The sequence below is a fragment of the Nerophis ophidion genome, linkage group LG22, assembly GCF_033978795.1.
Source record: "Nerophis ophidion isolate RoL-2023_Sa linkage group LG22, RoL_Noph_v1.0, whole genome shotgun sequence".
NCBI classification, from domain to species: Eukaryota; Metazoa; Chordata; class Actinopteri; order Syngnathiformes; family Syngnathidae; genus Nerophis; species Nerophis ophidion.
Genome location: NC_084632.1, coordinates 8,486,472 through 8,502,713, shown reverse-complemented (window position 1 = coordinate 8,502,713; position 16,242 = coordinate 8,486,472). Strand labels below are relative to the sequence as shown.

At 42.9% G+C, this 16,242-nt stretch overlaps 1 protein-coding gene across 4 annotated transcripts in view; it reads right to left on the bottom strand.

The window, feature by feature from the left end:
* tle2a (TLE family member 2, transcriptional corepressor a) overlaps nt 1–16,242 on the bottom strand; it is a 164,506-nt gene that overhangs the window by 131,844 nt on the left and 16,420 nt on the right. For 3 of the 4 annotated variants that reach the window (XM_061883192.1, XM_061883193.1, XM_061883194.1), the window contains exon 1: nt 9,438–10,677. In XM_061883192.1, the coding sequence (XP_061739176.1) occupies nt 9,438–9,461 (24 nt within the window). In that variant the 5' untranslated portion in view covers nt 9,462–10,677. Of the gene's footprint in view, nt 1–9,437; nt 10,678–15,259; nt 15,365–16,242 lie in introns of those variants that run through there. The other variant, XM_061883195.1, reaches the window with a different exon arrangement.

The following is a 16,242-nucleotide window of genomic DNA, read 5'->3' as shown; positions in this document are numbered from 1 at the left end:
TGTTTGTGTTGCTAAGGCAGCTGCAATACACCGCTTTCCACCAACAGCATTCGTCTTTATAGTCTTAATTATTAATTGAACAAATTGCAAAAGATTTTGCAACACTGATGTCCAGAATACTGTGTAATTATGCGATGAAAAGAGACGACTTTTAGCCGTGAGCGGTGCTGGAAGAACATGTCCGCTACCACCAGTGACGTCACGCGTCATAATTCCGCGATGTTTTCAACAAGACACTTTGCGGGAAATTTAAAATTGCAATTTAGTAAACTAAAAAGGTCGTATTGGCATGTGTTGCAATGTTAATATTTCATCATTGATATATAAACTATCAGACTGTGTGGTCGCTAGTAGTGGGTTTCAGTAGGCCTTTAAAGGGGAACATTATCACAATTTCAAAAGGGTTAAAAACAATAAAAATCAGTTCCCAGTGGCTTGTTTTATTTTTCGAAGTTTTTTTCTAAATTTTACACCTCCCGGAATATCCCTAAATAAAGCTTTAAAGTTCTTGGTTTTCGCTATTTGCGATGCGACTGTCCATTTCCCTGTGACGTCATACAGTGCTGCCAATACAAACAACATGGCGGTTACCACAGCAAGATATAGCGACATTAGCTCGGATTCAGACTCGGATTTCAGCGGCTAAAGCGATTCAACAGATTACGCATGTATTGAAACAGATGGTTATAGTATGAAGGCAGTTAGCGAAAACGAAATTGAAGAAGAAATTGAAGCTATTGAGTGAATAGCTATTGACGCTATTCGGCCATAGCATGAGTGTACCTAATGAAGTGGCCCATAGCATGGCTGCCTTATTAGCATCGCCGGTAAAATGTGCGGACCAAACGATCAGGACTTTCGCATCTTGTGACACTGGAGCAACTTAAATCTGTCGATTGGTAAGTGATTGTTTCGCATTAAATGTGGGTATCTAGTTTCAAATGTACATACAGCTAGCGTAAATAGCATGTTAGCATTGATTAGCATAGCATTTTAGCATCGATTAGCTGGCAGTCATGCCGTGACCAAATATGTCTGATTAGCACATAAGTCAACAACATCAACAAAACTCACGTTTGTGATTTCGTTGACTTAATCGTTGCAAATGCATCTGCAAGTTATCCATACGTCTCTGTGCCATGTCTGTCTTAGCATCGCCGGTAAAATGTGCAGGCACTCTGGTACATTCAATGGGGGTCTGGCGGCAGATTTCTTGCCAGTGGTGCAACTTGAATCCCTCCATGTTAGTGTTGTTACACCCTCCGACAACAAACCGACGCGGCATAATGTCTCCAAAGTTCCAAAAAATATTCGAAAAAACGGAAAATAACAGAGCTGAGACCTGGTGTTTGTAATGTGTTGAAAATGAAAATGACGGCTGTATTACCTCGGTGACGTCACGTTCTGACGTCATCGCTAAAATACCGATAAACAGAGAGGCGTTTAATTTGCCAAAATTCACCCATTTAGAGTTTGGAAATCGGTTAAAAAAATACATCGTCTTTTTTCTGCAACATCAAGGTATATATTGACGCTTGCATAAGTTTGGTGATAATGTTCCCCTCTAAAGTTCCAGGATTTGGACTACGTTTACACTGCAGGCCAAAGTGGCCCAAATCGGATTTTTTCGAAATCAGATTTTTTTCCAGCTGACTGTTTACACTGCAAGTAAAATTTGATCCTTATCATACTCTAGTATAAACACACAAAGTCACTTGCCTGCGCAGTTTGATAAAGTGCAAACAAAGGAAGTTGACTGGATTCCGTACATGAACAAGGAAGTCGCTACTACGACAAAAAAAAGTCGCCACACCTTAAAAATGTGTTTTCTCTACGTGAAAATAAATTAAAGTAATATAATGTACAGTATGTGGTGTAATATATTTAAGAGGATTCTAAGCTTTCTATGGATGTTAAGTAGAGGAAACCGCGTGGATCTACATCAGCTTTATTTTTCAATTCACTTACGTAAACAACTGAATTAGTCATCTTGATTTGAATCGTATTCATTAACTATAAATGACCTACTTACAGTTGGACAGGATATCGAATTATATGAAAGGACGTGTTCATCATAAACATTGTTATCAAGTCAAAAAAACTCAGGCTGATTACAATAATAAATATTAAATCCAATATTTACTTGGAAAAACTGAGGAAAAATACCTTTACATACAAGTTCGCAGTGTGAGAATAAATACATTCTAACAAAATTCATAATAAATATATGTTTCTTAACTAAACCATCAATAAAATTCTAAGACGAATGAAAGCTTCACAACTTTAGTCACATTTTATGCGCTTAAGAAACTTCTCTATGACTTTTATGACTTCTTCTTATTGATGAATATTGTCATTACTGCCACAAGTGGTGGAAAAGATTCACATCCGAATCACGATTTTTCAACTAACTTATGTAAACAACTCAGGCAATGTAACTAACGTGCAAGCAAATATCGTATTTCCTTGAATTGCCGCCGGGCATATAGTATGCGCCTGCCTTGAATTACTGCCCGGTCAAACTCGCTTCGCAAAATAATTAGCGCATGCTTAGTATTACCGCCGGGTCATTTCCCCTGTAGTCATTATCAAAATGGAGGAGGCTGATTTCAATACCGGTAATTTGAAATCGCATAAAGGGAAGAAGATTAAGGGCTATTCAGTAGGATTTAAGGTCCAAGCTATTGAATACCGGTATGCTAAAAAAAAAACAGTAAGCAGCTATGTTTTATCAATATACCTGTGGAGCAGACGGTCCGACAGACAGGCAGGGCACGCTGGAGGAGACGCGGCGAGGAGACGGCGAGCGAGCGGAGAGGAGGAGCGGAAGAACGACCTGGACTGAGGTTTTATTGAAAAATAAACAAAGTCAAAATGCTCAAGCCATGTCCTTCCTTGGTGGTCCTGGGAACCCGCAAGACGACGGCTTGAGACCGTCACAATACCATAGCTGTGTCTGTCAAATATGAGTCATTAAATTAATCCCGCCTCCTGGTGGTAGAGGGCGCTAGTGATCCTTCATTGTAGCTGTAAATATACTCCTCCCCTCTTAACCACGCCCCCTACCTCCAGAAAAAGGAGGTCTCAAGGTTGGCAAGTATGTTACCACCATTCCATGACTTTATCAAAGTGTGGTTATCAATCATGGTTTTACGGTAACTTTTATTCATCTATATTCATTTTTGGGTTAATTAGCCTGGTCCGTGACAACGCTTCTCTTTTTAGTTGTAAAAATGTAAAAACAACCAAGCAATAATATAGCGAGAAAACAACAGAACAAACTTGACCTTTGGCAAACAAATCCTTCCCGAGTGGCACAGTTTGACTTTCCAAAGTTTTCCACTGTTGCCATAGCCTTGAGGTTAAAAACATGTTGGTGTTTGCTCACTCTTCTGCTCCAGAACCGCTGCACACAAAAGGATGAAAATCCAAAACGTACATCTTTAATGTGATGCCCGTAGTATTCTGTTTCCGACAAATAACATGGCGGCCCCAGATTTGACCTATAAGTTAAAATTCCTCACACGGATCAACAGACCGTACAAAATAACGAATGTACCCCTAGGGTGTAGGCTCAACCAGTGCCAAATTTGCTAGATACCTTTGGGGGGACTGACAAGCACTTGTGTGCAAGATTTTTGCAAAATTAGTTGAAAAACATGGCCGCCTTCAAGTAAAACATTAATGCGCAACCTGGTAAGTTATACATTGTTTAATGATTATGCATTTTGAGGATATTTATATTACATACATGTATACTGGCATGTTTTCCAAAGCACTACAACCTATAGAGGGTGCTAAAAACGTCAGTTACAAAATGACCATGGGGCAGTCTTAAAGGCCTACTGAAATGAGATTTTCTTATTTAAACGGGGATAGCAGGTCCATTCTATGTGTCATACTTGATCATTTTGCGATATTGCCATATTTTTGCTGAAAGGATTTAGTAGAGAACATCGACGATAAAGTTCACAACTTTTGGTCGCTAATAAAAAAGCCTTGCCTGTACCGAAAGTAGCAGTCGATGTGCGCGTGACGTCACGGGTTGTAGAGCTCCACACATCTGAACATTGTTTACAATCATGGCCACCAGCAGCGAGAGCGATTCGGACCGAGAAAGCGACGATTCCCCTATTAATTTGAGCGAGGATGAAAGATTTGTGGATGAGGATAGTGAGAGTGAAGGACTACAAACATTTTTTTTTTTAAAAGACAGGGCAGTGGGAGCGATTCAGATGTTATTGGACACATTTACGAGGATATTTCCAGAAAATCCCTTATCTGCTTATTGCGTTACTAGTGTTTTAGTGAGATAATAGAGTTGTACCTAAAAGTCGGAGGGGTGTGGCCAAGGGTGTGGTGACTGCCAGTGTCTCTGAGGGAAGCCACGTTTCTCGACGAGGCGAAGCGAAGGCAGCCGGTTGGGCCAGGCTGAGCTTTTTTTCCCCCTCCTCCACGGTGGAAGCATCCCACGTTCGGGGGCGGCTGGTCGAAGGAGGCAAGAGTGTCTGCAGCTGCCTCTTTCACAGGTGCACGAGGAACGACGCAAGCTCCGCTCATGTCTACAGTAAGAGCCAACATATTACCACAATTTTCTCACCAAAACCTGCCGGTTGACATGTGGTAGAGAACCATGTTCGCTTGACCCCTCCGTTCCATAGTAAAGCTTCACCTTCGGGAATGTAAACAAGGAAACACCGGCTGTGTTTGTGTTGCTAAAGGCAACCGCAATACAACGCTTCCCACCTACATCGTTCTTCTTTGACGTCTCCATTATTAATTGAACAAATTGCAAAAGATTCAGCAACACAGACGTCCAGAATACGGTGTAATTATGCGAATAAAGCAGACGACTTTTAGCCGTGATCGGTGGTGGAAGAAGATGTTCACAACAACCGGTGACGTCACGCATCATCATCCCGCGACGTTTTCAACAAGAAACTCCGCGGGGAATTTAAAATTGCAATTTAGTAAACTAAAAAGGCCGTATTGGCATGTGTTGCAATGTTAATATTTCATCATTGATATATAAACTATCAGACTGCGTGGTCGGTAGTAGTGGGTTTCAGTAGGCTTTTAATAAACCTCTTTAGATTATAATTATTTCCACCTTCTCAGCAATCAGAGCAAAAAAAAACAAACATGCACTCTTCTTCTTTCACACTATCATTACCAAATTTGATACATACCTTCAAGGGACCAACAAAAACCTGTGTACGCGTTTTGAGCAAGATTGGTTGAAGAACACGGGCGGTTTCAAGCAAACATTGACGTGGAGCTTGGCAACTAATCACCCATAAGTCTTTCACCATTTGTCTGATCATTATACAACTTTGAGTTTATCCGTATTACGTCTATGCTCGCATGTCCTCCATAGCACTTTGACCACAACCCATAGGGCATGGGTGTCAAACTCTGGCCCGCGGGCCAAATTTGGCCCGCCTTGTAATTGAATTTGGCCCTTGAGGGAATATCAAATTAACATTACAGCTGGCCCGCCGTTATTACACAGCAGCGGTGCCGCTGTAACACCTCAATTTCTCACACTTGCCTATCCTCCCGAAGTTCAGTGCCCCTCCCGAAAATCTCCCGGGGCAAGCATTTTCCGGATTTCCACCCAGACAACAATATTGAGGGCGACTGCCTTTAGCATTCTCTACAACCTGTCGTCACGTCTGCATTTCTTCCATACAAACAGCGTGCAGGCCCACTCGCAAAATATATGCAGCTATTACACACACATAAGTGAATGCAAGGCATACTTGGTCAACAGCCATACAGGTCACACTGAGGGTGGCCGTATAAACAACTTTAACACTGTTACAAATATGCGCCACACTGTGAACTCACACCAAACAAGAATGACAAACACATTTCGGGAGAACAAACGCACTGTAACATAAACACAACAGAACAAATACCCAGAACCCCTTGCAGAACTAACTCTTTCGGGACGCTACAATATATTTTGATATTTACCTCAGAATGCTGCAAATAGAAAAGAGGCATTAAATTAGTATTTAGGTTTTATTTGATATGCCATTGATATTTTTAATTATTATTATTATTTGAAACTCGATTTTGCATGTCACTATAAAGTTATATAAGCCTTGCTTGTTCAATATTCAATGCAAAACTTGTTTGGGTCCCTATTAAAAGGTTAATTTGTACAACCTTGGCCTGCGGCTTTGTTCAGTTTTAAATTTTGGCCCACTCTGGATTTGAGTTTGACACCCCTGCCATAGGGGGTGCTAGAAATTTACAAAATACCATGGAGCGGTCCTAATGTTTTTTCTTAACCTTCCTCTTGTGTTAGCTTTCTGTTACCATCTCTTATGTTAGCGGGTCGGTTTTGACCCATGTTTTAAATCAGCTGTAAAATACACAAAAAAAAATTATCCATCATCCAATTTGTTTCTCATCTCTTGGTTACCTTGTTAGGCTTCCTTATCCTTGAAAATATTGGTTTTAATATTTTTGGTTTGGGCCATTGGGCCTTTTTTTGTCAGTATACCCCTCGATTTCAATTTTTAAAAATGGTAAAACGAACCTCAAGAGAATCATATAAATAAAAAAAGGTTGTTGTGTTACCTAACTATTACTAAGGGGTATTAGAACACATCTCTTAAATAAATGTGTTTTGTTTATTTTTTCATTTTAACTATAGTAACATCTATGGTGTTACGGGTCAATTTCGACCCATATATATTTACTTCAAGAAAAAGGCTAAAAAGTATTTTTTTCAGCAACAGAAATCCAACATCAAACAAACAACCAATCAAGCAAATGAAACCAAGAGAAATAGATTACTAGTTCCAAAACTAATAAAAAAACAAAATCAGAGTGGCAAAAAGTGACACTTTTAGTGTCCGTCTTTTGTTTGTTTTTGTACAGGATAACAAGGTAAAATGAGAATCCACTAAAGCTCACATGATTGGGAGAGGAGCTGGCTGTCAGTGTGTTTAGTTTTGGCTCTTATCATTGCTTTATCATCTTATTTTTATAACCGGGTCGAAACCGACCCTAACAACACCAAGGGCATATTTTTTTCCCAGAACATTTTATAATTTAGTGAAAAAAATTAAAATGTTTTATTTTGTTGACAAAGAGGTTCCTGACAAAGTCAAAAAGCTTTGATGCAAAAAAATAAATGTATGTGGTGTTTTTATGCATTTAAAAACTAAAACACAAGACGAAGGTTAATCAGTCTCGCCTTCAACCTTTAGAAAACTATATCCAATCATACCAATAAGTACAGTACAGCAATTTTAGTACCATGTTAACAATGGACACAACAACTCTTGGTGGAAATTAGCATTTTGACGCCCATTTCGAGCTGTAGTATGACCACAATGATGCCATAAGATGGCGACAAGAAAGCCACTCATTCTTCTTTAGCACCATGATCACCAAATTTGCTACACACCTTACACCTTTAAAGGAGCTGACTAGCACACGTGAGCAAAATTTGAACAAGATTGGTTGAAAACATGCACCTGAGGATAGGTTGATTGGCAACACTACTGTAAATGGTCCCTAGTGTGTGAATGTGAATGTTGTCTATCTGTGATGAGGTGGTGACTTGTCCAGGGTGCGTCTATCTCAACGCCCGAAGCAGATGCGATAGGCTCCAGAACCCCTTGCGACCCCGAACGGGACAAGCGGTAGAAAATGGATGGATGATTGAAAAACATGGCCGCCTTCAAGCAAAACATTGATGCGGAACTTGGCAACTAATTGTCCATAACGGGTTCTATTTTTTTGGCATGACTGCATCAAACAGAAGGGTGCCAATAAGTCAGGGGTGTCCAAACTTTTTCCACAGAGGGCCGCGAACGGAAAAATTTAAGCATGCGGGGGCCATTTTGATATTTTTCATTTTCAAACCATAACAAAATATATGGATTTTTTTTTTTAATCCTTAGGGCTCCTGGTGAGCATAGAGGGTCTCAGTCACTAAAATGTTAAAATAAGTCAAATTATTATTTTTGTATTTATTTAATGCTTACAGTAAATCTCTATATCAACTTGAGTTTGATATAAAGTAAAACAAATAAGGTTTTATGCCTTTTCTGTCAAAGACAACTTTGTTTTTTATAGTAAAACTGATATATGCAGTATTTAGATAGATAGATAGTACTTTATTGATTCCTTCAGGAGAGTTCCTTTATTTAGCAAATAAAGCCCTCAAAGATCAATAATGCAGGACACCGTTGATTTTAATTATTTAATATTTTTGAATAAACACAGTGAAAAGTTAAATAAAATCCTACTAAATATACCGTATTTCCTTTAATCGCCGCAGGGGATATAATATACGCATGCCTTGAATTACTGCCGGGTCAAACTCGCTTCCCAAAATAATTAGTGCATGCTTAGTATTACTGCCTGGTCAAACTCGTGACGTCACGAGTCATCATTTTCAAAATGGAGGAGGCGGCTGATTTCAATACCGGTAATTTGAAATTGCATAAAGGGAAGAAGATTAAGAGCTATTCAGTAGGATTTAAGGTCCAAGCTTACATCACACTCAAATTTTTACTGCATACCTTTGGTAAGTGCCGGAGTGAGAAGAGGTTTTAAAATAATTAGCGCATGCTTACTTTTACCGCATGCCTTTGGTAAACGCAGGAGTGAGAAGAGGTTTTAAATTAATTAGCGCCCCGGTGGCAATTCAAGGAAATACGGTATTTGAGATCCGAAAGGTTCACCACTCATAAAGTGATGCATTTTTATTAGTTTTTTTTTTTTACTTTTACCACTTAGATTTCAACATCAACTTCAGATATATCTGTCGATTTTAAGTTTGAACTATTATTTTGTTTGTTTAATGCTCTTTTGTCAAAACTTTGATGTTTTTAAATGGCAACCACATGCAATATCTTTTCAACATTAAACATTTTAAAGTGATAATTTTTAACTAATAGATAATTTTGTCCTTTTTTTTGAGCAATGAAAAAAAAAGAAAATAAAGACAAAAGGGAAAAAAACTGCCTGCATGGCAGCTTTCTGTCAGCATTGCCACTTTTTCTCATTACATTTCACCTCATTCCACTTTTTTTTAAATGTATTTTTTATTTATTTTGCAATACTATCAATTTTGCAATTTTTGCAGAATGTGTGGCGGGCCGGGAAACGATTAGCTGCGGGCCGCAAATGGCCCCCGTGCCGCAATTTTAGGTGCATTTCTAACTTTTAACAATGGACATGCTTAGTTAAAACAAGGTGAATGCTACTTTCTTGCACATTTCAGGGAGTATTATGAGGTTTTTAAAAGTGGGCACAAGAAACATTGACAGAGGTGTCATCAAGAAGATGAGTTGGACAGACTTCTTCACCATCATTGCACTCCAGTAGTGTGACAATGAGGAGGAATGGTGGAGTCTCTAAAGTTGTCTCACTTACAACAAAATGATACAAAATAGACGATTACTCACCGGTGGTCGATTTTGAGGGAACATCCTGGCCGCCAACGTGCGTCTCTGCGCGGGTCTTGTCCTTCTTGTCTCCCCGGTAAGCTTGACGGAGAAATACTCGGTTGGAGCCTCGGTTGTTGTTGTTTTGTTTTTGTTTTTTTTTACTGATACATTGATCCTGTTTGGGGAGAAGAGAGGAATAACGAGGTGGAAGCTGCTCTCCGCTCCGCTCGCCTCCTTTGTTCTGGCTGCGGTTCTTCCCGGAGCACCGCCGCCCAGCTCTCCACGCTTGAGGCCGGGGGTGGGGGGGAGCAGAGAGGAGGAGCGCCCGGTCCTCTGCTCGGTCTGTGAGAGTCCTTCCTCCGGTTCTGTGATCGGCCTTTGAGAGTCCTTCCTCCGGTCCTCTTCTCGGTCTGTGAGAGTCCTTCCTCCGGTCCTCTGCTCAGTCTATGAGATCCCTTCTTCCAGTCCTCTGCTCGGTCTATGAGAGCCCTTCCTCCGGTCCTCTGCTCGGTCTATGAGAGCCCTTCCTCCGGTCCTCTGCTCGGTCTATGAGAGCCCTTCCTCCGGTCCTCTGCTCGGTCTATGAGAGCCCTTCCTCCGGTCCTCTGCTCGGTCTATGAGACCCCTTCTTCCGGTCCTCTGCTCGGTCTATGAGACCCCTTCTTCCGGTCCTCTGCTCGGTCAATGAGAGCCCTTCCTCCGGTCCTCTGTTCGTCTATGAGGCCCCTTCCTCCGGTCCTCTGCTCGGTCTGTGATAGCCCTTCCTCCGGTCCTGTGCTCGGTCTATGAGAGCCCTTCCTACGGTCCTCTGCTCGGTCTATGAGAGCCCTTCCTCCGGTCCTCTGCTCGGCCTATGGGAGCCCTTCCACCGGGGGTCCTCTGCCGGCCGCCTCGCTGCGCCAAAAGTGTCCAAACTTCCCGTGCAGGCTGAAGAAGAGAGAGCGTCTGTGTTGCTTGCAGGCTTGCGGCAGAGGCGCATTGAATGCAAGCGGAGCCTCTTTTGTCTCCCTCTTTTCACAGCCTCACCCTCCTCTCTCACCCGCAATGGGACACAAACATATGAGTGGCCCTGCTTAAAGGACGGGGGAGGGGGGCAGCCCCACATATATTTTGTTTTTTATATCAAAACTAATACGAAGTAGTTTCTTGTCGGAATGAGTATATATTCATATTCGACTACGCTTCCATTATTATTTATTTGAAGTTCCTTTATAGAGGAGGAAAAAGTGTCCGTGGTTGTGTTCTCATTGATTGAATGAAAAGCTCCACGTGGGGTTGGGGAAAAAGCCTTGGCGATTTCAGCCAATCAGCGGCCGGCGTGCCCACGTGGGGTGGTAACTGTCCCTTCTCTGATTGGAGCGATGAAGCAGCACGTCAATCAAAGGGGAGTGTAGGGGGGCGGGGGGGGCGGAAGGCTCACGCTGGGGTTAACCCCTTCCTGGCAACAGGGGGGAGGGTTCTAGTCGTGGGAATTTCGGCTCCTTTTAAAGGAGACGCTTTTTTTGACTCACCAAAAGAGTTGATTTTTTTTTTTTTAATAGATAAATAGGTGAACATTGGATGAAACACATTGCTACAAATATACACATGATTATGTATAGTTCTGTTGATCAATATTCAATCAATCAATCAATCAATGTTTACTTATACAGCCCTAAATCACTAGTGTCTCAAAGGGCTGCACAAACCACTACCGCATCCTCGTTAGGCCCACATAAGGGCAAGGAAAACTCACACCCAGTGGGACGTCGGTGACAATGATGACTATGAGAACCTTGGAGAGGACGAAAGCAATGGATGTCGAGCGGTTCGAACATCCATCCATCCCATCCATTTTCTACCGCTTATTCCCTTTTTTGGGGCCGCGGGGGGCGCTGGCGCCTATCTCAGCTACAATCGGGCGGAAGGCGGGGTACACCCTGGACAAGTCGCCACCTCATCGCAGATAGACAGACAACATTCACACTCACATTCACACACTAGGGCCAATTTAGTGTTGCCAATCAACTTATCCCCAGGTGCATGTCTTTGCAGGTGGGAGGAAGCCGGAGTACCCGGAGGGAACCCACGCATTCACGGGGAGAACATGCAAAGTCCACACAGAAAGATCCCGAGCCTGGATTTGAACCCAGGACTGCAGGACCTTCGTATTGTGAGGCAGACGCACTAACCCCTCTGCCACCGTGAAGCGGTTCTTAGCTGGTTCGAACATGATACTGTGAAAGTTCAATCCATATTGGATCCAACACAGTCGCGAGAGTCCAGTCCAAAGCGGATCCCGCTGTGAGCAGGACTCTCGCTGCTGTGTTGGATCCGCTTTGGACTGGACTCTCGCGACTGTGTTAATATTGAAATGATTTGATCTGAGTGGAGGATAGGATAGACCAGGGGTTCTTAAAGGGGAACATTATCATAATTTCAAAAGGGTTAAAAACAACAAAAATCAGTTCCCAGTGGCTTCAGACCGAGAAAGCGACGATTTACCCATTAATTTGAGAGAGGATGAAACATTTGTGGATGAGGATAGTGAGAGTAAAGGAATAAAAGGAAAAAAAAGGGGAGGGCAATGAGAGCGATTCAGACGTTATTAGACACATTTACTAGGATAATTCTGGAAAATCCCTTATCTGCCTATTGTGTTACTAGTGTTTTAGTGGGATTATATGGTACCTGAAAGTCGGAGGCGTTTGGCCACGGGTGTGGTGACCGCCAGTGTCTCTGAGGGAAGCCACGCAGCTGCAGCAGGACGCAAGCTCCGCTCATGTCTACGGTAAGAGCCAACTTATTACCACAATTTTATCACCGAAACCTGCCGGATGACATGTGGTCAGGAACCATGTTCGTTTGACCGCTCTGTTCCATAGTAAAGCTTCACCTTCGGGAATGTAAACAAGGAAACACCGGCTGTGTTTGTGTTGCTAAAGGCAGCTGCAATACAACACTTCCCACCTACATCTTTCTTATTTGAGTTCTCCATTATTAATTGAACAAATTGCAAAAGATTCAGCAACACAGATGTCCAGAATACTGTGTAATTATGCGATTAAAGCAGACTACTTATAGCCTGGATCGGGCTGGAAAAAAATGTCCGCTACAACCCGAGACGTCCAACGCACGCGTCATCATTCCGCGACGTTTTCAACAGGATACCTCGCGGGAAATTTAAAATTGCAATTTAGTAAACTAAACCAGCTGTATTGGCATGTGTTGCAATGTTAATATTTCATCATTGATATATAAACTATCAGACTGCGTCGTCGGTAGTAGTGGGTTTCAGTAGGCCTTTAAAGGCTTACTGAAATGAGATTTTCTTATTTAAACGGGGATAGCAGGTCCATTCTATGTGTCATACTTGATCATTTCGCGATATTGCCATATTTTTGCTGAAAGGATTTAGTAGAGAACATCGACAATAAAGTTCGCAACTTTTGGTCGCTAATAAAAAAGCCTTGCCTGTACCGGAAGTCGCAGACGATGTGTGCGTGACGTCACGTGTTGTGGAGCTCCTCACATCCTCACATTGTTTATAATCATGGCCACCAGCAGCGCGAGCGATTCTAACCAAGAAAGCGACGATTTCCCAATTAATTTGAGCGAGGATGAAAGATTTGTGGATGAGGAAAGTTAGAGTGAAGCACTAGAAAAGAAAAAAAAAGGCAAGTGCGGTGGGAGTGATTCAGATGTTATTAGACACCTTTACTAGGATGATTCTGGAAAATCCCTTATCTGCTTATTGGGTTAATAGTGTTTTAGTGAGAATATAAAGTCATATCTGAAAGTCGGAGGGGAGCGGTGACCGCCAGTGTCTCTGAGAGAATTAAGCAAATGGAGGAGCCAAGATGACAGCTGCTGCAGGAGGACGCTAACTCCGCACAAGTCTCCGGTAAGAGCCGAATTAATATCACAACTGTCTCATCCAAAAAACTTGCTGGTTGACATGTGGTAGAGAAACATGTTTGCTAAAGCTTCACAATAAACAAAGAAACACTGGCAGTGTTTCGGTTGCTAAAGGCAGCGGCAATCCACCGCTTTCCACCAACAGCATTCTTCTTTGACGTCTCCATTATTAATTGAACAAATTGCAAAAGATTCAGCAACACAGATGTCCGAAATACTTTGTAGTTATGCGATGAAAAGAGACGACTTTTAGCCGTAAGTGGTGCTGGGATAATATGTCCCCTCCAACCATCATTCCGCGACGTTTTCAACTTAAAATTGCAATTTAGTCAACTAAAAAGGCCGTATTGGCATGTGTTGAAATGTTAATATTTCATCATTGATATATAAACTATCAGACTGCGTGGTCGCTAGTAGTGGGTTTCAGTAGGCCTTTAAGGGTTTGAATTGTCCATCCTTGTTTTTCCAACCACATGCATGTACAGTAGATGGCAGTAATTAAAGTGCGGCCTGAAAAAGGGGAAAAATATGTCGGGCAAAAAAACAACAACAACGTCGTTCACTCGAAAAGAGTCGGTTTAAAAAGGAACGCTTCGTTCACGGCTGCCACGTCGCTCCCAGCAAGCAGCTTGCTGTGGTGTGGCGGCTTGTATCCAGACTCTGTGGTTTTCCTGCTTCTCGCCACAAAAGCAGCTGGTGCATTTTGAAATCCTAACATTGTGTCCTCGCCGGCGTGGAAGATAAAAAAGATGTGCATCATCATCATCATCATCATCATCATCATCCTCCCTTGTGTTTTTTGCTAATCACTACCTCAAGGGAAGGAATGGAAGGGCCCACACTGGTGTGAATGTTGCAAAAGCACACACACCTCCCTGTGAGCGTGTGTGTGTGTGTGTGTGTGTGTGCGTGTGTGTGTGATGTCTTCATCGCCAAGAACATGAGAATTATTCCGGCGAAAAAGGAAATAAATGGTAGAAAATTGGTATTCTGGTGGCAAGACCCCTTTAGCGGGGCTCATAATTAGAGGGAGAGATATTGAAAAAGCAATTTCTGACAGTGGAAATCACAACCTGCCAGAGGTGGAGTTGGAAAATATAGATGTGTGTGTGCGTGTGTGTGTGTGTGTGTGTGTGTGCGTGTGTGTGTGTGTGTGTGTGTAAGGGTGGAGGGGGGAGGGAGGAAGAAGAGAATAAAGGATGAAGGACAGCGGGGGGGATGCTGAGAAAGACGAGTCAGTGGGGGGGGGCAGACCACTGATGAAAAAAATGTGTGTGCGCACATTGGGTCGCGGTGTGTGTGTGTTTGTGTGTGAGGGGATGAAGAGGAGCGAGGGAGCGAGTGAAGAAGGAAGGAAGACTGAAGAAAGAAGGGGGACATTTTATTGCCGTTTTCCCCTTGTTGAATTTTAATGTACGGCTCTTATTAGAATAAAAAGCTTCCCAAAAAGGACGATGTGGATTTATTTTGCATGTGCGTGTGTGTGTGTGTGTGTGTGTGTGTGTGTGTGTGTGTGTGTGTGTGTGTGTGTGTGTGTGTGTTCACAGCAGGGTGCACAGGAAGGTCTGGGGGGGGGTCGAAATAATATAGATAATAGAAAAAGATAAGTGAAGGACACACACGGTATATTGCTATTGGCAGGTCGGATGAGGGTGTGTGTGTGTGTGTGTGTGTGTGTGTGTGTGTGTTGGCTGAGCTCCAGCGGTTAAATAGCTTCTCTCCCACCGCCATGGGACATCAAAGTCACCCCCCCCCCCCCCCAGCCCCACAACACTTCCAAACAGGAGATTTTGGTTTTAGCTGTCCCATGCGAGGTCGTAAACGCACGCCGTACTTTCCGACGCACGTACGCCGAGTGTGAGTAAACACGTGTTCGCTGGGATCCTGCACGCCGAGGCCAAAACAAAGGACAGGAGGAGAGAGGAGAGAGGAGGCCTGCATACCTTGATAATCACAAGTTGGAGCTGAGGAATGTGGGAGAAGACGGGGAGGCTTTGAAGGACAAACAAGTGGGAGTCCTGGGGAACTTGGCAGGTGACTTCATCGCTCTGTAATCAGGACCAAAGAAGGGGTGTGATATTAATACGGATCATAGAATCAGCATCAATAAAAGCATTTCTGTCTTGTCTTGTGTGGTTCTGCAGGCAGTGGCACAGAAGATGTGGTCACATTTTTTTTATTGCGGTTTCAAAGTCTTCACAAGTGACGTGTGACGGTCTCAAAGGGAAACTTGCTGAAGGGAGTTCTTTGGGCTGTGAATCTTTGGGCACCACAACGATTGGATTCGGTTCTTGGGGGTGACGAGTCGATAGTACTGGCTCACCTGCACTTAAGATGTGACTTTAAGGTTTTACTACTGACGTATAAAATACTACACGGTCTAGCTCCAGCCTATCTTGCGATTGTATTGTACCATATGTCCCGGCAAGAAATCTGCGTTCAAAAGACTCAGGCTTATTAGTGATTCCTAGAGCCCAAAAAAAGTCTGCGGGCTATAGAGCGTTTTCCGTTCGGGCTCCAGTACTCTGGAATGCCCTCCCGGTAACAGTTCGAGATGCCACCTCAGTTGAAGCATTTAAGTCTCACCTTAAAACTCATCTGTATACTCTAGCCTTTAAATAGACCTCCTTTTTAGACCAGTTGATCTGCCGCTTCTTTTCTTTTTTCTCCTATGTCCCTTGTGGAGGGGATCCGGTCCGATGACCATGGATGAAGTACTGGCTGTCCAGAGTCGAGACCCAGGCTGGACCGCTCGTCGGGACCCAGGATGGACCGCTCGCCTGTGTATCGGTTGGGGACATCTCTACGCTGCTGATCCGCCTCCGCTTGGGATGGTTTCCTGTGGATGGGACTCTCGGTGCTGTCTTGGATCCGAAGAGGGATGTGTACTATGGCTATGAGTTGTTGTTGTTTTTTTTGTTTTTTT